This window comes from Gadus morhua, chromosome 8 (genome assembly GCF_902167405.1).
Source record: "Gadus morhua chromosome 8, gadMor3.0, whole genome shotgun sequence".
Classification (NCBI taxonomy): Eukaryota; Metazoa; Chordata; class Actinopteri; order Gadiformes; family Gadidae; genus Gadus; species Gadus morhua.
The window spans coordinates 1,116,728-1,140,630 of NC_044055.1; the positions used below are offsets into that span (position 1 = coordinate 1,116,728).

Below are 23,903 nucleotides of genomic sequence, written 5' to 3' on the forward strand. Positions count from 1 at the left end.
AAAGTGAAAAACAGCGCATTACGTTTGAGTTGTGAAGGAATAAGAAAATGTCATGCTTAAACTTTTCCACTGTCAAATGTTTTTCTCTGCATTTCTCATTGTCCCATTGATATTTGATAATTTGTCAGTTTATATTGTGATTGCTTCTAGTAGAATAATAACAGGCAGCTTTGAAATTGGTGATGCTGTCTTAGGTAAAAGTGCTTTATCAATTCCTTGTAGTTAAAGAATACTAGCTGTGTTATCTGAATATACTACTCATTAAATGATTGGTTGGATGTATCCAATCACCTTACTTTGATATAGGACACGCCTCTTCAATGTGTCATATAATTAGCTAATCAAGGCCAGGAGTTTCTGTGTCTCATGTTCAGTTTGTTTGGTTCTTTGATTATTGTTCTTGTCACAGGTAAGAAGTTAGTCATTTGGCCAATACTACCATTATAATGCATCATGTTATATTTTTTAGCAATGCATGCCTGGCTAACTAGATGTACAAATGACACAGGAAAGATTTCAAGGGAAATTGATCAACTGTATTTAGTAAATCTTTCTGAGTTGTAGTATATAGTGTTTATGTATAAAGTCCTTCATTCCTTTATGACTATTGATTTCAATGCCCCTCATGCGACTGTTTAATCTGAATATGCCTAATGTCACTTTGTGCTTAAGCTGTTGGAACAATCTGGTTTCCCTGAGGGCCGACGACGTTCTCGTTCTGGTACTGCTTTTGATTTGCTTGATCGAGGCATGGTTTTAAATGGGATGACGATTGTGGAATCCCGTTAGTTGCGATTGTTCCTAATCTTGCTGCTTGTGTCGTTTTGCTGCCTGATATAAATCCCAGGTCTTTCATTGCTTCAGCCATGGCAACAAACCATTGTGCTAACAGACCACCGCAGTCGTCACAACCTGGACTAAACCAAGGAACCCAAAACCCTCACCCCAACGCTGCAACCGGTGCCCCAAACCCCCAACCACAGGGGCCCCCACATGGGTATCCAGGAATGTACTCGAGTCAGGACTATCAGCCAGGACAGCCATGCGCTCCTCATCCTCATTTCCCTCCCCACCCATTCATGTACATGCCACCCGCACCTCATCCTCCACCTATGACTCCATTCTCCCAGTGGCCCTCGCCTTATTCATACAACCCCTTCTCAGGATTCCCTGGAATGGGTGAGTGAATTGTATCATGAATGTTTTAGATGCTCAATGATTAACGGTGTATGTTAAGTCAGAATTAAATGTATTCCCATGTAAGAGGGTATTTCTGTCTCTTTTTTTCCCCCAGGCTATGGTATGGTCATGCCCCCATTCCCCCCAAACCCTTACCTGGAAGCTCCACTCTACATTCTTCCTCAACCTCACTTCCAACAGCTCAACTACCGGCGCTTGATCCATTCGCAGTTCCCTGGGGGCAGTGCACCCTACCAGAGCCAGAACCGCAGATTGGTGTCCCAACCGAATGCTGGTGTGAGGGAGACTGTAAGCTCTGAGGTCCAGACGGAACCGACCGCTGACGCAAGTCCCCGCGCTTGCTCAGAGTCTGGAAATGGGACAGGCAGTACTACCCCTTCAGACTTTATCAGTGGGAAGCAAAGTCAAGTTTTGGTGGAGCACTATACCGCGGCTGTTGCCGTTGCTAAAGGTAACCAAAACCTTGCGAAGAAGGACTTGGGTAGGGGCACCGTCAAACGTGGCCAAGCGACACCTTTATCAGCACCAATAGGGAAAAGAAGCTGTGGTGTTCAGGAAAAGTCGTCTTGTAGGCTTGGCAGTGATGGTGAAACGTGGTCGATGTGCGCTGCGAATGCTATGAATCCTGTATGTAGCTCTTCAGACCGAGAGGACGAAGTCACCACCAAGGAACGGCGCGTCTCTTTTCCTGATGTATTGATGACCTTGGTGGGTGGGACACCACCAGTGGCGACTCCTGAAGTCTCAGACGCACCACTGCCCGAGAGAGGGGATCAGGAGGTTGGGCTTGCTAAGGAAATAAGATGCGACAGCCGGACAACGAAGAGCAAAAACTTGGAGGATGATATTGTTTTAAGCCATAAGGAAAGGGAGGACATGGCAAAGATAATTGGATCACCTTTCTACTTCAGGGAGGATCACGCTACGACTCTCAATACATTGAATGATTCAGCAGTGCTGGTTGACTCTATTGTGGCTGACATCCACTCCAGAAATGGCATGTCACAGAATACACCCATAGAATCAGCAGACCAATCCCAGAAAGTTCCTGACAATGAACTGGTGCTGGATGAATATGAAGAGTCTGCTCTACATGAAGATGCAATGCAGGATCCATTCTCGGGTCATTTCCAGTTCAAAAGAAAAATGGATGAATCAGTTTGGTCCGTGGAATCTTTGGCTCCCTACGTTCCTTCTCAAGGCTGGATGATGCAGAATGGACTTTTAGACCCTGAGGTGATTATTGAAGAGATTTTGGAGGATGTTCAAAAGCGTGCACCAACTACACAGAGTTGTAATCCAACCGTTCATCCAAGAGATAGAAGTCTAAGTCGCAGGTTTTCATTGTCTGCTAATGCTTTCCCAGTGTATATTCCCCCAGACACTTGGTCAGCTGAACACCATAATTTGATTCACTCCAATGCATATCCCCCGACAACCCAACGGGATGAGGACACCAGTGTTCCTGCTGAAACACTTGACCCCCAGACATGTGGAACGGGAGTCCCAACTCCCTCTTCTAAAGAGGCGCAGCTTCAAAGAGATCAAGGTATTGATCCTTCAAATGCACATGCTTCGCTTCTTGACGAGACCTCCCAAGCGGTTGAAGAGGGCGGGGACATGGATGAGTCTTCTGAGGCTGTTCGAAGCCCGACCCAGAAACCCTGTAGGGTAACTGAAAGGGCAGAGAATAGTCCTTGCTCTTCCAAACAAGTAGAAGCCCCCCTCTCCAATACCCGCACTGAAAACGAAAGTCCTTCCAGTCGCCAAATCAGAGAACAGGAGCTAAATGGGAGAGTGGAAACGAATTCCGCTAAAAATGAGCAACTAGCTGTCGAAATCCCCAAAAACGCAGTTTCACCAGCAAAGTCGGACTGTGGTAGCCAGTGCTCATTACTGCAACATTTGACTTGTACATGCAACTGTCATCAAGAGGCTGAAACCATCCAGGCCTCATCTGAGACTGCAGGTAACTTATCAATCCCCTTTATGAACATGGTGGTAAATGCACTTTTAACGGCAGTTCATAACAGTTCATTTATTGTCATATTTAAAAGCTTTTCCTCATTTGTTGCCAGAAAGAAAATGGAAACAAACGAAAAAGAACAGACCCAACTGTCGACGTAATCGTCAGAAGAAGTACCAGAAGGGGACTTGGATGGGAGATGGCATGCCTTGAAAATAGACTGGTTTGGACACTACACTTTTAACGTTGGCGTGGGCTTTAGTTTGCCTGATAACTTGAAGATGCATTTAACTTGCAAAAGAATTTATTTTTTGTATGCCATATGTAAAAGGTTTTCTTCTAACAGGTGGAAATGGAAGATAACGAAGATTCCGAGCAAATGACATTTCTTTCCTTTTTTTTAAACATTCAATTTAATAAATATACTTTTTTAACTATCATGCATTTGTGATTTTATTAATGCATTCCTTGATTTGATAATGCATCACTCTTTGTAAATATAGACTAATCATTAAGTCATTCCTAAATAAACTATAATACAGACATGTAAAATGCAAGGGCGTCAATGCTTTTCTCACAATTATTCGGAATTAAGGCCTTTCCGGCCATGTTTGCCACTGGTGTGGCAATGCTGTTTATTTTCTGCCTTGCATCCACCCACTAGCTGTTCTCTGAATTGTGAGCCTGCATAGTGTCGGTAGTATCTTTTCAGTCACTGATATCTGCAGACTTGATGTGCTTGCATAGTTACCTGACTAGTAACTAGATGGATGGCTAATCCATTTTGGTTTACGAAATTTGGGGCTCCATTTATTTCTGTCACTTGGCTGATTGGGTTAAGTACAATCTCGTGCATAGTGAATCCGGTTCTGGAAATACTAATATTGTAATCCATGTGACTGCCACACTAAACTAGATTTGGCTTTCCATTAATTCCATCCGTTGGCACAAGGACGGATATATATATTATAACGGATGATCTGAGCATCTGGACAGCTCAATCTCAGACAAACTAGAGGGATTACAAACCTACTTAAGGAATGAACAATTTTGGGGAAAAACAATGTTCATAGGTTAGAACCAAGCCGAGCAATCTCCTCCAACAGGAAGTCTACGTCTTCATGCTGGGTGGCGGGATTGGAGAAGACGCATCGGAAGAAGTTGACGTTTGAGCCCAATGGCTGGTAGCCAATTAAGGTCGTCCCTTCCTCCATCATCTTGGCTTTGATCTGGGGGGCCACCTGCAATACATAAAATCCCTTCAGCACCATCAACAGAGTGTACTGCCTTTATCAATTATAATGAATGTACGCATGTTGGATGCATGTCCCCTTAGAGGACACTGGCATGGGTCCTTTATTGACCCATGAAGGAGTGGTAGTATCATCTGGCCTTTCTCCGCGACGCAGACACAGTGATGTTGAATGAAGAGGGGTGACCCTGTTGATGTTAGTCACTGAGGTGGGTATGTTTCTGCTGAACCTCCCGGCGCCCGGACTGACCTCATGCAGCCTGCGGTTGGTGTCGGGCCCGGGGGGCAGCCCCCTGAGGCTCGGGGGGAGGTACCAGAAGCACACGTTGCTGTGCTCCGGCTGGAGGGGTGCGGCCCCAGACCCCATCCAGGAGAGGGACACGGGAGACGGGCGGGACAGGCGGGACGGGCGTGATGAAATGAGAGAACGTCGAACAAACATTAACACTGGTTTTCACGAAAGATGATATGTTATATTTGATTGAAGTGATTCGATCATCAAGGAGTGCAGATATGTCATTTTAAGCTTGGTGAAATGTTACACATTGCGACTTTAACAATTTCACAGGCAGTTGCTTCTCCGAGGCGTGCAGCCTTACTTTGCTCTCAAAGACCAGTTTGAAGTCAGCCCTCCTTTGGAGTTGCTTAAACAGGTACTCTGCGTTCTCCAAGCACTTATTCACCTGGGACCCAAACCCTTCGGAGCCCTGTATGACATGAGGGGAGTGCGATTATACATTGTTTTCTAACAAACACTCGGCGGTGTCAGCCAGGCAGGGCCCCAGCCAGGTCGCTGGGAGCAGTTTGAGTGAGGTGGGTTGCTCAAGGACACCTCGACGCTAGGAGCAGCCGGGGATCGAGGCACCACCCTATTGGTTTGCCAGTCGACCTTCTAAACCCCTATACCTTGGCTTTGTGTGTGGCGGCTACTGCTTCCACAAACAAAATACCAGAGCAGGGACGAGGAAACAAAGTAAGACCTAGAAAAGTCTTAGCATGTCCACGGGCAACCTCAATGAGGTTGTTAATGCATTTGGAAACTATATTCAATTGTTAATATAATGAATTAATGAACACTTAGAATAGTTCAGAAAGAATTCATTGATTCATATTTGGTTGCATAGAAGCTTGAGAAAATAACTGGTTGAGTAAATCTGCACAAATCAACAGCATTTTAGCTTTTCAGTGGTACCTTTGCCTTCCACATGAGCCAAAGCTTGAAGACATCCACATGACGGCCACACTGGATGGTTTTGTCTCCCGTGTCGTAAGAAATGTCGTAGTGTTTGTCACTCTGGAACAGATACTCTGCACAGAGCTGGTTGCACTCTTGTAGCAGACCCTAGAACATGAGGGGAGGACAGAGTACTGGCATTTTAACTTTGAGGCGATGGAAAACGTCCGATGCAAACGTCGGAGCATACATTCAGCTTCTCTGGCCGAATAAAGGTTGGTGATAATGATGATGATGATGATGATGATGTGATGATGCTCACCCTCTTCTTGATCAGAATGGCTGAGCACTGCAGGGGGGCCCCCATCAGCTTGTGGGGGTTCCATGTCACAGACGAAGCTCTTTGGAGGACAGTGGGCCACCGCCCCTCTTAGTTAGTCAATAGCGAGTAACCGGTACACTTTGTACACACTGTTCTCATAAAAGAGCATCACGGATTATAGTTACCAGTATGAGCCAGACGGTTGACTAATATCAGCTGTAACGTTCCTCTCCCTTCTGCTCAATGGCATCAATTGCGATGGGACTATTATTCATTCTTCTGATGCTTCTGATGATGAATACTTTCAGAACACGTAGCATTCCTGATTTGCGACGTATGTGTCCATTGGCAGTCAATGAGTCCTATCACTAACGTTTCAATGGTAAAGGGTAAAGTGGACCCCATTGTTAATCTCTGAGCACTGTTGCTTTTATCCCCTTGGCCTTTGTTTTTGTTGAGGCTGGGCAATCACTTTGTGTCCTGAATCGATCCTCAATCAATCAATGCTACTGAACATCATAACCATCGTTATGAAGTTATCTATATTTTGAAAACATTAACCACAGCCGACCTGCAGACAGTATCCTAGTAACCTCCAAACCCCGGGTTGGGAACGACCCCACCTCATAGAGGACTGCTTGTACCTTTGGCTCCAAAGTTGTGGGACCCTGTACCTCCTGTCTGAGGCGGGGTGCTGCTACTCTATGTTTTACACATGGCACCTGTCCTCCACAGTGCCGTCTGCAGCCCTCCGCCAGACCCACCTCCTGTCCCCCTTCTGGGCCCTGATGCCCCAGAGGGGGCATCAGGGCCCCGACTGATGGAGGAGCAGACCATGGAGGGACAGTGTGGGTGCTTACCTTTCAATACCTTGCAGCTTGCCCTGGTGCCGTCTGGACATCAGCAGGCCTCCGCCCCACGCAGCCTGGCAAGACCGCACGTCAACATAGGGCGAACGGTAGACATGTGAATGAATTGCTCTCAGACCAATCGCTCGACTTGTATGTATGAAGCTAGTGTCAGACTTTGCAACACAATGGGCTTGTGCCTGAAAAGGAATGGCGCGTAGAATAAAGAAAGAGACGATAACATAAAAAGGTGCACTAGGTAGGATTTAACACCCTTCAGTGTATTTGTTAGAAATTCTTTAGCCATCTGTCGCCTATGAGGCAACAAGGAAGACACTAGGAGCTGAGAGATTAGACCACCGGGAGAAGGAGGATGCTTAACACAATAGCATACCTGTGTATATGTGTGGTCAAGAGCATGTGCGCATCGGCAGCGGTGTGTGTGCATGCGCGCGCCTCTGTGTGTGTGTGTTTGTGTGTGAGCAGTCTTTACGTCCACATGAAGCCACAGCTTGTGTCGGTCGCAGACATCGGCGATGGCTGTCAGCGGGTCGAAGGCCCCGTACACGGTGGTCCCTGCCGTGGCGTTCACGTAGAACGGAACCAGACCCTGGACACATCGGGACCGGTGAGGAACGGAGGGAACGCCTATCGGCCGTCACCGACTATACCTGAGGCTCCGCCCCTACCTTGGCCTTGGCCTCCACGATGGACGAGTCCAGCTCCCGTGAGATCATCTTCCCTCTGGAACCAACACCAGCAATGTTGTTGACGTCACATGACACATGTTTTCCCATCCCTGCCGCATGCAGTGTGCGACCTGCTAGCCTTACTTAGCTTACTGCTATCAAAATGTGCAAACGGCAATTTTGTAATGTAAAAAATATATATATTGTGACACACCTATTAACCATCGTCTGAGACTCTTATACCAAGGAAACGCATGGACACGTGTCTAGAAAAACAAAGCAATGGGACACACACACACACGCCCACACACACACCCACACACACCCACACCCACACACGCCCACACACGAAAACGTGGGCACGAAGAGCAGCAGGTGAGCAAACATTCCCCTTTTGTTCTTTTGTGCTTCCACGTTGACCCCGGACAAACAGCCCCTCTGGGCTCGGGTACCTTTCATCACACGGCACCACCTGCACGCTGTCGCTGCCCATCCCCAGCACGGCCGCCGCCTTCCTGACGGAGTAGTGGCTCTGACGAGGCAAACAGGGTCAGCGCTCAGTCAACATCACTCTGTGTCTGTCACGGAGGCAGGATGCTTTCGACAGAGACTAAACTAGCACTGCTTCAATGGTCAATAATGGACCCATGGCAATGTCCTCTAGACATGCATCCAACATGTGAACATTCATATTAATACAGTATATCGAATGTATTTAACGGACAGAGTATGGCTCTATCAGTAGCAGAGATAGGAGGGGGCGTGGCTCTGTCAGTAGCAGAGATAGGAGGGGGCGTGGCTCTATCAGTAGCAGAGATAGGAGGGGGCGTGGCTCTATCAGTAGCAGAGATAGGAGGGGGCGTGGCTCTGTCAGTGGGAGGGACAGGAGGGGGCGTGGCTCTGTCAGTGGGAGGGACAGGAGGGGGCGTGGCTCTGTCAGTGGGAGGGATAGGAGGGGGCGTGGCTCTGTCTGATGGTCTTCAAAGCAGAGGCGGTACGTGACAGTAACAGACGGACGTGACATTAAAAGGTTTGATTATAATAGGGTTAGCAGTATAATAGGGTTAGCAGTATAATAGGGTTAGCAGTAGGGCTGGGCGATAACTCGATTACGATTATTAATCGCGATAAATCTCACGTTGATTATGACGATAAGCATTAGACATAAATGCTCGATATGAAAAAAAAAAGTTAATTATTTTATTTTATTTTTTTAATTAAAAAAATAAATAAACATTTCTGATATGGATTTACCTGACAGCCAATGCGGCAGAAATAAACAAAATAGTCAGAACGCAGTTTTGCGGTTAATGCCTAAGTACACGCCCATTCCCTGTTGCATGTTTGAGCTTCCGTTACACACACACACACACACACACACACACACACACACACACACACACACACACACACACACACACACACACACACACACACACACAGCCTATCAACAACAATTAAAATAAGAGAAAAAAAGATATCTATATATATATTTATTTTTTTTTAATTATTATATATCGTGATTAATATCGATATCGATCGATATCGAAAAAATTATCGTGATAATATTTTTTGCAATATCGCCCAGCCCTAGTTAGCAGTATAATAGGCAGCTGTTGTGTTCAACGTGAACAAAACGTGCGCCTGGGGCTGCAGTCCTCGCTCTCATTCTTCACAGACGTCAAAGGGCCGGGCGGCAGTGCCTAAAGCAACACAGGACCCATCCCAGCGGCAGCGGGGCAGCGTGGTGAATGGGGAGGCGGCTGCTCACATGCTCAGAGGTGAAGAGTGCCAAACGTGGGAGAGCGCACATCCCTTTGGTCTTGACTTCTGGGTAGAAGTCATACCTGGCCACCAGTAGGCTGTAGAGGTTAGACACTGCTCCGCCTGCAAACAAGACCCGCTACAAATTAAACCCAGGTATATGGATGAACGCATGAGCATTAATAGGACAACGTTTTGCACAAGTATGCATTTACCATCAGTATCAACAAAGCTATAACTTGCTCTTTTAAACTTTATGCTCTCTTGAAGGCCAGTAAGTGGATGGGCTTTTTTCTTACCTGGGCAGAAGATACCATCTCCCTCTTCCTCGCACCATCCCACAATGCTTTGCATCTTCTTCAGTAGAACCTCCTCCATGAGCAGGAAGACTGGAGACACCTCGTATGTAAACCTGAGGGATCCACAGGGGGCAACGCTGAGACGCTGCGACGCTGAGACCCTTCTGCCCTCTGCAGCTCTACAGCCATTCACTGTGTGTGTGTGTGTGTGTGTGTGTGTGTGTGTGTGTGTGTGTGTGTGTGCGTGCGTGCGTGCGTGCGTGCGTGCGTGCGTGCGTGCGTGCGTGCGTGCGTGCGTGTGTGTACACGTGAAACAACATATATGGAGAAGGCGCTGTTATCTCTACCCATAATATAACTATAACTATAACTATATATTTATCTCTACTGATTCACTTGGTTGTGGATAACTGTTTGTGTTGTTGTGTGAGACATAATGGGCTCTTTATTAATATTTGGATGCTATGGTGTTGTGGTATTGGTCATTCCAAATAAATTAATCAAATGTGTGCGTGTGTGTGTGTGTGCGTGTGTGCGTGTGTGTGTGTGTGTGAGAGAGTGCGTGTGTGTGTGTGTGTGTGTGTGTCTGTGTGATGTCACAGCTAGGTCTATCTCTTACATGTTGGTGTTGGCGGTGGAGGTCAGCCACTGGCCTGCGAGGCCGACCAGGTCCAAACCCGAGGAGAGCTGGTTGAAGAAGCGAGGGTGACCTACCAGGGTCAAAGGTCACGTTTGTTCTTCATGCTCGAGATTCTAGAGAGAAGGCGTCGAGGAAGGGGCCTGTGCTCAGGGCCTTCACTGAAGAGGGTCCTTTTTACCATTGTACACCCAGTGCCTTCAAGTAGCGTGTGCGTAGCCCAGTCTGTACCAATTGTACTATTTTAAATCCTTTTTATTTAACTACCTACTTGAGTAAAAGTAAAATAACAACATTTTGTCGCACAAAAAATAAACACTATTACATTTACTTTGGTAGTGTTCATTTCTTACTTTACAAACCCAACCCCCCCCACCCACACACACTCACACACTCACACACACACACACCCACCGGTTTTCACGCCGTACTTGAGCGTGTCCCTACAGTCCACCAGGATCTGCTCCAGGGGTTCTGGGTGGTCTGGCAGGTCCAGGCTGAAGCCCTCCAAGCCTTCCTTCAGCTGGTGGGGGTGGTGGAAGTCAAGGATCTGAAATCCCAAGAGTCAACATCAGCTTTGCAGACAGCTGGACACGCATAAACAACGATGGGTGACGCTGCACAGCCACAACAACGCGTGGACTAGAGCTACCGAAGCACTACTGTGCCCTGTTCCAGTCTTGTGAAAAAAGTCATGTCACAACATGTAACAGCATGTACTTGTTTTTCAGTGGAAAAGCATGTTGCTACACAGGCCAGGGGTTAAGGCGGAAGAGTGAGTTCCACACCAGTGTGTGGTTAGAACGGTTCCTATAGTCTCACACCTGGAGGACTTTTTCAAATAATCATGTGGTTGGAGGCGGGGATCTGTGAGCCTGTCTTGGTGAGCACAAACTCAGCCAGCAGTAATGGACTGAAAATAAATGATTTAAAAGTTTCAAATCAACACTTATATATTGGCCCCTGTAGAAATACTCTTATTAAAATCCCCTTCTGAAAGCTTCATCCACTCGCTAATCTGTTTTGTTCAGTAGAGGGGTTAGGTGGGACTTCAGCCCTGGAAGTCTTTGGTTGCCAGCCCAGACTCTCGCAAAAACATATGAAGTAAATGCTGTTACATGTTGTTACATTTTTCAGTACCTGCGTCATTACATTGTAAGAATGACACTTACGTAAAATCTGTCCCATAAATGATAAGATCGTACAGAGCAAGTTTGTGAAAGTTAAAAGGAAATCTGTCGGAAACTGGAATAGTTGCAAAACCTTGGAGCTCCTTTCGTTGGACTTGAAGATGTAATCCATGAGGATATTGACCAGTTCCTGGAAGAATTTGCAAGTAAGGCTTTCTCCCCCCGCTGTTGGCAACAGATCTGTGACAGGTACAGACACAGACACTTAGGGGATTAAAATCATCGGTGCATGAGAGCGTGCTGTGGAAGTCACTGGGACGAGTATTAACAGCCTCAGTCATGTTGGCCATTTTCAGGACAGCTACATAATAGTTTCTTAAGGGGACATTGAGAAAAACATCCATAAAGCAAATATAATAGTCTAACACCAAGGCCTATAAACAGTGATATTATACCAAACTTAAACCTGGCAAAACGTGGGTTAAACATAACTTATTGTTGACGTAACTACATTGTGTCCCTCATAGATAAGCTGGGCCGAGACCGGTGTCGTTCCCTGCCTCACCCTTGCTGTATACTCGACTGAGGTCCGTGTGCGGGTTCTCCCCCGGCCCTGGTGGCTCCAGACCTCCCTTCTGGCCGGAGGATGGCTTATTGCTCCCGCTCATGATCCTGTCTTCTTTATCCTCCACCCTTATCTCACCTTCAGAGACCAGAGAGGAATAATCTTGATAAACAATGGTGACGTGGTTGACAAAGTTATACAATGAAATGCAAATCAAATGCAGAGAATATATATAATAATTTAAATTAGATCAATTTGATTTATTTGCAAATACTTAACAGCAATAACATTCAGAGAAACTGTATTCTGAGATCAGGTGTTTGCATTTGTTAAGTGGTGATAAAGAAATTGAAAGGGTTTGGTTTGTTTTAATCTATTTAATGAAGCGTGCAGATCGTTCCACATGTTGTGAGCACAAATACAGAAGAGAACTCTTCCCTGACTGGCGGGACATGGAGGGATTCTAGATAGTGAGTGGGATACAAGACTGTCTCCCTGTCAACACTGATGATAAGTGGGATGTAGAAAGTAACTAATACCGTACTGTGCGTGGGAAACTTACAAGCTGGACTTATTATTAAATTGTTTAACAATTTGTACCAAATCATGTACTAAATCAACCTCTGATCAGATCAAGCAAATAAATATTTTTGAGAAAAAAAAGAAATTTTCTCTTGAATGTTCCACTTGTTCAACAATTATATTCCATATGTGTGTTTGTGCGCACAGGTGCAACCCAACAGGCCCCAAACTGACTTGGCAGCAACTAAAAATGATATATAAATGTAGTTCAAACAGGTAAGGTATAATTTAAGTACAAGCAATTGTGATGTTGTTTAGCCTGCCCTCATTAAACAGCATTTAGTGGCTGCATTCAACATGTGATAGATATATTTAAGTAATTAGGGAAATCTGCTAAACAAAGAAAAATACCAACACTGCCAGTATTAAATATTGTCTATATGAAGGCAACACCTAAATGCCTTTTATACATACAAGTCTCCAAATTTGTGTTTTCTGGTTATCTTCAAATTTGACCTCCATTATAGCCAACAGAAAAAAGGCAGAGGCACGCAAAACAGGTGGCGGTCCACCACCACCACCTCTCACAGAGGCTGAAGAGATGGCATCTCTGGGGGGAGCTCATCTGACCCAGCCACGCCCCAGGACACAGGGGCCTACATAAGAGGCAAGTTATTCAAATGAATGGCATGTACATTAATCCTTTTTCTAGTGTTCGGTAATGGCCACCCATTCATCTTAGAAACCACTTTTTTTTCTTGTAGCAGTAGGCTACAGTTCTTTGTAATTGGCTGCTGTTGCTTTCAGATATCAATCTATTTTAAGGTGACTCAGTTTGAAAAATTTTGATGGGACCTGCACACTATTGTAAAAAAAGAAAAGTAATTAGGTGGGGCACTTTTCTGGGTAATCAACTGTCTAATCTTTATCTTCTACCAGTTACTGATGATGGTGTAATCTGTCTCGTGGAGCCTTCTGCCATAACACACCTCCATGCTGTTGTAAGTACTCTTAATATTCCACAGATTTGTCATAATGGGTAGAATATAACACAAACATTCTGTTTCATTACAGGATGATGATGAAGACACCTTATCAGCTGCCACAGAGAGGGAAGTAATAACTTTGGTTTCAGTTAATTGTTCCACAATACAACTTGTAACTTCTTTCTCTCTAACAGAGCAATGCCGGAAGTTACAATGAGGAAGAAGGTCCATCAACCTCCACAGCACAGCTTACCTCAGTAAGATGTTGTTCAGCGTTGACCCACAACTTACAATGACACTAAGTAGACATGGCACTGTGAAATTCAACGTCATTTATGTTCCTATAGCTCCCTGTGAAACAACTTTACAAAGTATATTTAGAATCCCAAATAAACAAATCACACCTAGAAATGGAGCACATAAGGCTGCAGATCACCAAAACAGAAAAGGAAATACAACTGCTGGTCCATCAGTTAAAGGTGGGTGATGTAGGTGGATGTTTTTTAATTGTTTCAACAACAAAGGATTAACAACTGTACAACAAGCAAAACTAAATATGTTGATATATTACCTGGTAGCTTCAGGTATTCCATCGTGAGCAGTAGTAGTAGTATACAGTTTTGTTGTATGTTTGTATAAAACAAATTAATTCTTCCCAAACAGTTTCTTTTCTTATTGTTATTGTTGTGGGGCAGTCACCTCTCCTGAGCCAGTAAGACTTTTACTCTCTTCACTGTGGCATGGTCCTTTTAAGTGGTGTGGATGTTCTGAATGGGTACCAGCCAGGAATGAGGGAGTGGTCTATTAAGGAGTGTGTGGCGCTCTAGTGCGCTAGTATGTAGCCCCACTGGTCCGCCGGCCACCTCTCACGGGCCGGGGGGGGGGGGGGGGGGGGGGGGCGTGGTGTGTGTTCATGGGGAGGGGGGAGAGGCACGGAGAAACCAAACCCAGAGGGTACAGCCCTAGTGCCTGGCACCATAGCATGTTTTGGATTGAGTCTCATTCTTCTCATGCATTCGACTCTACAGCAATAACCAGCAGTCCACAAATACATGAGAACCATGAGACTCAATCCAAAATGAATTGAATCAAAACAAAAAACAAATTATTTTTTATTTATGTTTGCATGTTCGTTTCTCTGTTGTGCAGTTATAGCTTTATAACTACATTTTTTTCTGTTCGACTTAAGGATAAATCAGTTCGCCACTAAAGCAGAAGACACAATGTGGCAACCCCGATCCGACGGAGGAGTTCGAGCCCCGCCAGCGCCCTCTCCGCGGGCAGGTAGTCAGCGGGAGATATGTGCTGCTCGGCGCAGCGACGCGGGAGCGCGCATAAGGCTGCGCATCGAGCGCAGCCGCGCAATCACAGAGATGCGGAGCACCCGGCGGAGGGAGACGGCGGAGGGTACTTAAGGACCGCACGCGCACCAGTCAGGGGAATGCGGCCGAGTCGGAAAGACGCGGTAGGTGGAGATTACCCAGACCCCCGCTAACGCCATTACGCCTCCCCCCAGGACCAAGCAGCCGAAGACGCCGGGGATCGACTCAGGGAGCGTGGTTACGCTGGTCCGACCCGACCTGGCGGACGGGGCCTCCGGGCGGAGGATCGACGTAGGCTGCATCCACGGGCAGACCGAGTCCTACAGCACGAGGCAGATCACAGTCCGGACCCCGAAGGGCACCTTCACGGTTCGGGCCGGGCTGGTCCCAAACCTCCCGATGCCCCTCTTAATCGGACGGGACTGCCCGATCTTCGCCCAACTGATAGGGGCCGAGCTCCAGGCACCCCGGTGCCGACCACCTCGTACCCGACCCCGCCGGCTGCGTAGGTGGCCCGCCTATATGGCCTCCCACCCGGCGCCCTCCCGGTCCGACTCGGACGAGTCCCCCGACAGGCCCCCGAGAGAGGCGGCACGACACACCCACGCCTCGTCCACGGTGTCCCTTCCCCCGGGGACCCCGGACACGATGACTGCCTCCGAGCAGGCCCCTCCGCCAGACGAGGAGGAGACTCCGCCCCTCATAGACTTCACCGACTACCCCCTGGCCGACGGGGAGGTCCCGACAAGGGAGGACAGTTTGCCACCGCCCAGCTGGAGGACGACGCACTCCGCCACGCCTGGGGACACGTCCAGGTCCATGAAGGCCTCTCGCGGGACTCACAGTACCCACACTTCAGCACCAGGGGGGGGTTACTATACCGGGTGGTACAGAGAGGGGGGAAGGAGGTAGACCAGTTGGTCGTTCCAAGGCCGTACGTAAGCAAAGTCCTCTATATGGCCCACACCCACCTACTGGGGGCTCATCTGGGGGTGGACAAGACGAGGGACAGAACCCTGAACCGGTTTTACTGGCCGGGGGTAAAACGGAACATAGAGGATTACTGCCGGGCATGCCCCGAGTGCCAACGCACCGCCCCGAGACCCACTGTACGGAACCCCCTCATCCCGATGCCGCTGATAGAAGTCCCGTTCGACCGGCTGGGTCTAGACATCATAGGTCCCCTCCCCAAGACTAGTCGAGGCCACCGCTACGTCTTAGTTATGGTGGATTACGCCACACGCTACCCAGAGGCAGTTCCTCTCCGTGCCGCCACAGCCAAGGCGGTGGCGAGGGAGCTAATGGTTTTATTCAGCCGGGTGGGGATAGTCCGAGAGATCCTGACGGATCAGGGGTCCTGTTTTATGTCCCGGGTGTTGAAAGACCTCACCAGTCTGTTAGATCCGCCACCTCCGTCTACCATCCCCAAACCGACGGGTTGGTGGAGAGGTTTAACAAAACCCTGAAGTCCATGCTCAAGAAGGTCATGGAAGCAGATGGGAAAAACTGGGACCAGCTGCTTCCGCATGTCCTCTTCGCCATTCGAGAAGTGCCCCAGGCCTCCACGGGATTCTCGCCCTTCGAGCTCCACTACGGCCGGCGACCAAGAAGGCTGCTCGACATCCCCCGGGACGCCTGGGAGAGCCAACCATCACCCCACCGCACCGTCATCGAGCATGTGGAGCAGATGCGGGGCCGAATGGCGCAGATATGGCCCATGGTCCGGGAACACCTCGGTCGGGCCCAGCAAGCCCAAGCCCGGGTACACAACCGAGGGGCCAAGCTCCGCACCTTCAACCCGGGGGACCAGGTCCCGACCGCCGAGTGTAAGTTCCTGGCCAAATGGCAAGGTCCCTACGACGTCATCGACCGGGTCGGCGACGTCAACTACCGGGTGCGGCAACCGGGGAGGCGCAAGACCATCCAGGTCTACCACATCAACCTGCTGAAGCAGTGGCACCCACCGACAGCCCCGCGAGAACCAGCCCTCCTGTCCCTGTCCGCATGACTACCCCTGCCCGAGGTACCAGTGGGGGAGCAGCTGAGCCCAAGCCAGACCCAGGACATGAAGGAAGTGGTACTCCAGCACCTCGATGTCTTCTCGGAGCGGCCCGGGAGGACCGCAACTGTCAGCCATGACATCAGGACGGAACCGGGAGTCCGAGTCTGACTCCGGCCCTACCGCATTCCGGAGGCACGGCAGGCCGCCATCCGAGCGGAAGTCATCAGCATGCTACAGATGGGGGTCATCGAGGAGTCCCACAGCGCATGGTCCAGCCTGGTGGTCCTGGTCCCCAAACCGGATGGAACGTACCGCTTCTGCAACGACTTCCGGAAATTGAATGAAGTGTCGGCCTTCGACGCCTATCCCATGCCCCGCATAGACGAACTGATAGAGCGGCTGGGCCCGGCCCGGTTCATTACCACCCTGGACCTGACAAAAGGATACTGGCAGGTCCCTCTCACCCAGCGGGCCCGGGAGAAGACAGCCTTCGCCACCCCCAACGGGCTGTCCCAGTACACGGTCCTCCCGTTCAGGGTGCACGGGGCGCCCGCGACCGGATGATGGACCGGGTCCTACGGGCCCACAGGGAATACGCCGCCGCCTTCATCACCTCCGTGCCGTCCTGGGAGCGCTCCGAGCCGCCGGCCTCACGGCCAACCCTAAGAAGTGCCGCCTGGGCCTCGAAGAGGCGTCCTACCTGGGCTACCGAGTGGGGAGGGGCAGCATGAAACCGCAAGAGGAGAAGGTGCAGACCATCCGGACCTGGCCCCGCCCGAGGACGAAGAAGCAGGTGAAGTCATTCCTGGGACTTGTGGGGTACTACCAACGCTTCATCCCGGCGTTCGCGACACTGGCCAGCCCCCTCCACGAGTTGACGCGGAGGGCTCTGCCTGACCGGGTCGAGTGGACAGAGGAGGTCGAGGAGGCGTTCTCGTGCCTCCGACGGGCCCTCTGCACCGAGCCCCTCCTGATCACCTCGGACTTCAACCTCCCCTTCGCCGTCCACACCGACGCGTCTGAGGTGGGGCTGGGAGCGGTCTTATCCCAGGTCCGGTCGGGCGAGGAGCACCCGATGACCTACATCAGCCGGAAACTCCTGGCCAGCGAGAAAGCCTACTCGACCGTGGAGAAGGAGGCGCTGGCAATAAAGTGGACCGTGGAGAAGCTCCGCTACTACCTCCTCGGACGCACCTTCACCCTGGTCACAGACCACGCCCCCCTGAAGTGGATGGCCACGGCCAAGGATACCAACGGCCGGGTGACGCGCTGGTTCCTGGCCCTGCAGGATTACCACTTCCAGGTGGTCCACCGGCCCGGACGCGCACATGCCAACGCAGACGCACTGTCCCGGAGGGACGCCTTGCAGCTGAGGGTGGGGGTGTGTGGCAACCCCGATCCGACGGAGGAGTTCGAGCCCCGCCAGCGCCCTCTCCGCGGGCAGGTAGTCAGCGGGAGATATGTGCTGCTCGGCGCAGCGGCGCGGGAGCGCACATCGAGCGCACCCGCGCAATCACGGAGATGCGGAGCACCCGGCGGAGGGAGACGGCGGAGGGTACTTAAGAACCGGATGCGCACCAGTCAGGGGAATGCGGCCGAGTTGGAAAGAAGCGGTAGGTGGAGATTACCCGGACCCCCGCTAACGCCATTACGCCTCCCCCCAGGACTAAGCAGCCGAAGACGCCGGGGACCGAGACCCCGCCCCCCGCAGCAGGACCAGACCCGGAGCGGTGTCCTTTTTTCCCATACCAGGAAGAACCTGAGTTAACTCTTTCGTTACCCTTTTGTTTGGCATGAGTGGTTACACGCAATAAAAACCGTTGACCCACACCCTGTTTGGTCCGTCTCCTTCGGGAACCTCAGCCGCCGTCGATTGGGGTTGCCACAACAATGATTACCATTCTAAGTAAAAGGAAAGAGAAAGGCTGAAATAATGAACAATAGTATCATAAAGTCTTTAAAGACGACATCATTTATCAAATGAAACAAACCTTGATTGGGAGGCTGTTCGCTATAGGGGCTGAGGTTACAATTAAATAATAATTCCTTGAAACTGATAGTCTCTCCCGTTGGAATACACTTGCTACTCAAAAGCGTACGCAAACACACTAACACTGATTGGCGAGGATTGTTGTCCCTTAATCTGTTTCATTCTTCATTTAGGTGCAGAGATGCAGGTTTTAGAATTAAGATGGAAACTTGTTGGTTTCTATGAAATCATTCTGCTATTTACTTAGAAAACCAAATAAGGACATGAATAGGGATAAACAAAGGTAGGACAACCAAAAGTAAATCATTCAGAAGGTTAATGGTGTTCATTAAAGGTTGTATCAGCGATGTTGCGTGAAGTCTCTTCTGTTGGTAGTTGAAGCGAGATCCCAAACAAACAGCCAGCTCGCCCCTCCCTTGTGTTTCGTGCATCCAGTAAAGACGATCATGAATGCAGAGCAAAACCCCACAACACCCACCCCTTGTCGGTGACTGCTTGGAATAGGCCTACTATTTATGTTGGTTTTCAGTGGTTGGTAGTAGAATGCATGAATAGTATTAAGAGTAACATATTTAATTGAATATTGACCATAAAATTTAATCAGGGATACTTGCACCCGGTCATCTGGGGTTCATTCCCCATGCAATTAGTTATTAAGGAAGGATTACTGGGGAAATAAAAACTTTTCTTGCCATTTATTTTCCATTACTTTGATTATTCTAAATTGATTGACCATTTATCTCAACAGAAGTGGTCTTGGCTGCCTGCCGAGAAAATCACCAGAATGGAATTAATGTGGCTGACAATTTCCCATGCAGCAGTGTCTTTGACATTGACACAAAGGCCTCACTATCAGTAACATTAATGTTAACATTAACTTTACCATGGGACTTTGCAAGTTATATTTGGGTTCTAGGGATGCAAGACATATTTATAATATAAAAAGTCAATAGTTAGGCCTAATTTCTCTAATATAAAGGACAAAAATAACACCAAGAATTGACAACACCATGACAACACCAAGAATTCAATGACGTAGCCTACAGGACGCGAACTCAGGTCACCCGTACTACATGGTAGACCACTCAACCCAAATGCTGGTTCCCAATTATGATAGAATACATAGTATTCTAGTAGGCCTACTTGTATAAAAATGTGTTGAGAAAATATCCACTATAACAATAGATAGCAATTAATTAAATTATTTTATTTGCATCATTTCATCTTAGACCCTGAGGGAAAATATACGCTGTTGTAGTAGGCTCCTTCATATATGTACATTTATGACAAAATCGTGAGGGCTTGGCTTGGCGGAACCTTCTGATGGTGCACTTGTTGCCGAGAGATGAGACGTTTCTGAAACTCCGATCAAGTAGGCCTGAGCCTGACAGTTAGTCTGCTACCGACCAGGGTGGTCGGATAAGTTGCCATGGTTACTTAGCGGAGATTCCCTTAAGTCACGTTAATGGAACGTAGCTCTAGCTGAGAATAGCGAGGCTAAAGGAAAATAAGCCCAGCTTTGCCTTCAGCTTGGTTGATGGAATACCCCTCTTGTCTCCTCGTGGTAATAATACTTCTGATGGTGCTCTCCAACAGCCCAGCATTGAACAATTCTGTTTGAAGATTTTCAACGTCTTCTGCTGTGGAGAGAGGTGGAAAATACATGATTAGTTTGAGCATTTGAAGAAGCTTTAAACATATCATCCTCAAGTGAGACGATCCAGGATCTACAAGCAAAGCAATACTTTGTGCTGATCATTCAAGCGTAGTTCTGGACCTATGAATCAAAGAGTCTGGTTGCCTTTAGGAGAGAGGGTTCTGGGCTTACCTTGACATCATCCTCTCAATAACTTTCTTGACCCATGGAGCTTCAGGATCCAGACAGACCTCTAGGCCTGATATTTTCAGAGTGGCACTGAAACACCAAACATGAAGCAGACAATGAGTACGACCAACCACTTCTCATATCCCAACAAGGTTCAAGGAACGATCTCCATGAGATTTAAGGGGCTAACATCACTGTAGAGGGAGGTGATGTGAACATATTATTTCTGAGGAGGACTCACATGATCTCAGATTCTTCACAATGAGAATTGGCCGGAATGATCTCCACCTTCCTGATGTGAGGACGAATCTGACGGCTTTCTGTCTGGATGCAGCGGCAGCGTAGTTCCATCCCCAACCCCCGCAGACTTTTTCCTGTTAGGAGACAAAGGTTAGAGTGGAACACCTCAACACACGTGTCCATTGCATACCCTCCTACTCTTAACAATCACATGATATAGAATCATTAGGACCTACCTTCAGTGATGGACAGCAAGGCCAGGAGAACCAGTAGAGAGCTGATGGGGATTTTTCCGCTTGTCATCTTCATTTTCAGAAAACAATCAAACTTAACAAGTGAGGTTTTCTGATCTTCTGATATTTGACAGGTTCTTTGCTGCTTTTCTTCTCTCTGCACAGCTCTTATCACTTTCACTGCTGAATAACTCTGGCTCTGAGGAAGAGATTTCTTCATTTTAAAGCTGCTGGATGGCTCACAGCCAACTCTTAAGCAAGCATGGGGCATCCGGGAACGCCATATGGGAATTTACAGACAAGGATCTGGCCGACCTTCTGCAGTAAGATTAGCCAAAAAGGACTTTCAACACAGGACAATAATTATTTTTACAAGTAAATGTAACCATACTTGTGACCAATACCTTCACAATACAAACTATTAGCAGTGAAGAAAATAAATGATTTAAACTGGATTTAGTTCAACAGCCTCATTGAAGTCTGTTACCACAAGGGACGTGGCAGGATCTTTCCTCAATAAGAGGTTTGAAACCAAAATGAAGACTGATTCATGATAAAGTAATCTTTTTATGATGAATCAGTAGGGTGGCGAATGCCAAAACATTTGCATGGGTCTTACCGAGGATGCGTGGGGTGGGTGAAATACCCAATATGGCCACTGGAGGGCGCGGTTCCAAAGGGATTCCTAAAACTTCTGAGAGGATTTTGAAGAAGTCATGACGCAAGTCGCAAACATATGAGGCAAGTGGCAGGATGTGCCTCCACACTTAACACAGATGTCCTCAGTGTCTGGGTATATTTTTGATGGCCTTGCAGGGCTCAAGACCAGGAGCACTGTGGCCCTAACGGAAAGTTTTAGGGCCACACACCGTAAATCAACATGCCAACGAAATATTCACATTTCTTCTAATTTTCACTGCAATACAAGATACAATTTTGATAATGGATGCATAAATTACAATGTGCTGTTTCAAATTCAGTTTCACATTTTTTGTGATTCTCATTATCTATCCCAACGTTTTCCAGTTGTGCGCGAATGCGTTTGACGAGCACGGAAGCGACAGGCTCAGAGCAAGGTACGTTTTATTACTCTGTTTTCTGGGAATAATTGACGTAAGCAGAAACCAAAAACCAGCCGTTTTTTCGTTTTTTCGTTTTGTCCAAAAAAACGAAAATCAAAATTTCAGTTTGCTTATCCGTTTTTTGGTTCTTCTTAAAGGTTGGGTATGGAATTCGCTTTTTTGGCCATTTTTGCAGAATTACTTGAAATCCTTGTCATAACCCACTTACAGCCACTGAGTTAGAAGTACTGACATGAAAATTAAACAAGTCAATCATCTGTGGAACGGACAGGGCTCGAAAAACTCCAGCCAATGATTTCCAGAGCCACCGAGTTGCAGTGGACAGTAAGTACGTCGATCAAACGGTCGTACTGCACTCCCCCTCCCCCTCCCCCGCACCCCGCGCGCGACCCCTTCGTGCAGTAATCGTGAACCAGAGCTCGTGACCAGAGCAAGCTCCTGTTTGTTGTTATCCTGCGGTAGCTACTGGAACTAGTTAATCCACATTTAGACCTAGCAGTAGAAGATAATTTCCATGGCAAACAAGACGCCACCATCCCCATGTTTTTTTTTAATGTTGCCATGTTGTTTAACGAAAACCTACGCTAGCCTGGCTCGCTCTCGCGCATCTGTGTTCGCGCTCGTGCATGATTGCGCGTCCAGGTACTTGGAATGGGTGGAGTCAGAGTCAGTGTTGAAGGAGAGGGGGTAGGACCATTTGAGTTGTGTATTTTCAAAATCTGCTGGCGTATCGCAAATCCCATACCCAACCTTTAAGGAAGCGTGGGGCATCCGGGAAAATCATAGGGGGTCATTTATAGATAAGGCTCATGGGCCGGCTTGTGCAGATTGCAGAAAGATGAGCAATAATAAGTAGGCTAATGTTCACCATACCTGTAACCAGTACTTTCACAATATAAACTATTAAGCAGTGAAGAAAATAAATGTCTTGATTTAGTTCAACAGCCTCGTTGAAGTCTGTTACCACAAGGGACCTGGCAGGATCTTTCCTCTATAAGAGGTTTGAAACCAAAATGAAGACCAATATCTTTTTCAACTATTCATGATAAGGTACTCTTTTTATTACGAATCAGTACGAAGGGTAGAAGTTAATTCATTCAAAACTATAACATAACATCAAATGTACCTTATCAATCCCAGAAAAAAAATAGGAACTACCACTACTACTACCCCTACCGATACTCATAACAATGAGAGAGATAAGAAGTCACAACATAATTCATTGCAGCAATTAAAAATTCCAAAAATACATGCGCAGCCGAAATGTACCGATCAAACGCCACGTCACGACATATAATAAAATCAAATGATTCCATTGCTCTTGTCTGGGAGGTTGCTTTAGAGCTGCACTTGCTGTTTTCCCTCTGATTTTAATTCAACCATCGTTGTTAAAATGTCCTCATATTGATCAATGACAGAAGACATGGGCTACTAGACATGCATCATGCTGAGACCGGCGGGTGTCGGAGAATTTCTGCAGGCGTTTTTCGTTGCGGTTGTTTTCATTGAGCACTAGGCGCTTCGGTGAGGCTGTGATGAAGTTCTCTATATTTATTGGACCGTGTCTAGACAGTTCCGAACATCCCTGACCATAATTAATCGGGTTTGTAGCCTGCACCTTTTATTTATTTATTTTATTTACCACCTCAGTTTTTCACAGGAAACTTGAGATAAGAGGGTGAAATAGCTGCGCGTGCCAAGCCAAACCGGCCTGGCAGTGTAAGAAGGCCTATCCATCCTCCTGCCCAACAATACGGGCAGGATAGACCAAACTCTCCTAATCGTGTCAGCCGTGTGTCAATGCTCAGCCTCTGCGTCTGAATGACGATGAATGAATGGAACGTTGTATGTTTAA

The 23,903-nt window shown here is 47.8% G+C and overlaps 3 protein-coding genes and 1 long non-coding RNA gene across 5 annotated transcripts in view; 2 read left to right on the plus strand and 2 right to left on the minus strand.

Moving 5' to 3' along the window:
- Nucleotides 1-350: 350 nt before the first annotated feature.
- buc2l (bucky ball 2-like) lies at nt 351-3,606 on the plus strand. Of its 2 annotated transcripts, none has more exons than XM_030364851.1 (6): nt 351-409; nt 673-721; nt 848-1,179; nt 1,295-3,169; nt 3,279-3,389; nt 3,513-3,606. In XM_030364851.1, exons 3-5 carry the CDS (start codon nt 867-869, stop codon nt 3,377-3,379), a joined length of 2,289 nt encoding a protein of 762 aa, XP_030220711.1. In that variant the 5' UTR covers nt 351-409; nt 673-721; nt 848-866; the 3' UTR covers nt 3,380-3,389; nt 3,513-3,606. The 2 variants fall into 2 exon arrangements, with proteins under 2 accessions (XP_030220711.1, XP_030220712.1); XM_030364852.1 differs by having other exon boundaries at nt 377-409; nt 865-1,179.
- gad3 (glutamate decarboxylase 3) lies at nt 3,453-14,148 on the minus strand. Its single transcript, XM_030364879.1, has 16 exons — nt 13,926-14,148; nt 11,847-11,984; nt 11,415-11,521; nt 10,566-10,701; nt 10,134-10,224; nt 9,515-9,627; nt 9,223-9,338; nt 7,904-7,983; nt 7,452-7,506; nt 7,256-7,372; nt 6,775-6,839; nt 5,915-5,993; nt 5,611-5,760; nt 5,018-5,125; nt 4,669-4,758; nt 3,453-4,407 (listed from the first exon to the last, which is right to left on the minus strand). Exons 1-16 carry the CDS (start codon nt 13,945-13,947, stop codon nt 4,234-4,236), a joined length of 1,641 nt encoding a protein of 546 aa, XP_030220739.1. The 5' UTR covers nt 13,948-14,148; the 3' UTR covers nt 3,453-4,233.
- On the plus strand, nt 12,562-14,884 carry LOC115549604 (uncharacterized). The gene is made up of 5 exons (XR_003977792.1): nt 12,562-12,644; nt 12,896-13,369; nt 13,443-13,611; nt 13,702-13,833; nt 14,544-14,884. It is a non-coding gene; the product is annotated as an uncharacterized LOC115549604 (long non-coding RNA).
- Nucleotides 14,885-19,854: 4,970 nt separating this feature from the next.
- c8h5orf22 (chromosome 8 C5orf22 homolog) overlaps nt 19,855-23,903 on the minus strand; it is a 36,071-nt gene continuing 32,022 nt past the window's right edge. The window contains exons 11-15 of the mRNA XM_030364881.1: nt 21,586-21,660; nt 20,970-21,165; nt 20,735-20,867; nt 20,497-20,583; nt 19,855-20,305 (exon numbers count right to left, since the gene is read on the minus strand). The gene's annotated coding sequence lies outside the window, so the exon portion shown is untranslated. The remainder of the gene's footprint in view (nt 20,306-20,496; nt 20,584-20,734; nt 20,868-20,969; nt 21,166-21,585; nt 21,661-23,903) is intronic.

Coding starts and splice junctions, on each gene's coding strand:
- buc2l (XM_030364851.1), top strand. CDS start 867: ATGGCAACAAACCATTGTGCTAACAGACCACCGCAGTCGTCACAACCT. Junction 1,180..1,294: donor CTCAGGATTCCCTGGAATGG/GTGAGTGAATTG, acceptor TTTTTCCCCCAG/GCTATGGTATGGTCATGCCC. Junction 3,170..3,278: donor GGCCTCATCTGAGACTGCAG/GTAACTTATCAA, acceptor ATTTGTTGCCAG/AAAGAAAATGGAAACAAACG.
- gad3 (XM_030364879.1), bottom strand. CDS start 13,947: ATGGAATACCTGAAGCTACCAG. Junction 10,225..10,565: donor CAAGTACGGCGTGAAAACCG/GTGGGTGTGTGT, acceptor TGACCCTGGTAG/GTCACCCTCGCTTCTTCAAC. Junction 4,759..5,017: donor AACTGGTCTTTGAGAGCAAA/GTAAGGCTGCAC, acceptor GCACCCCTCCAG/CCGGAGCACAGCAACGTGTG.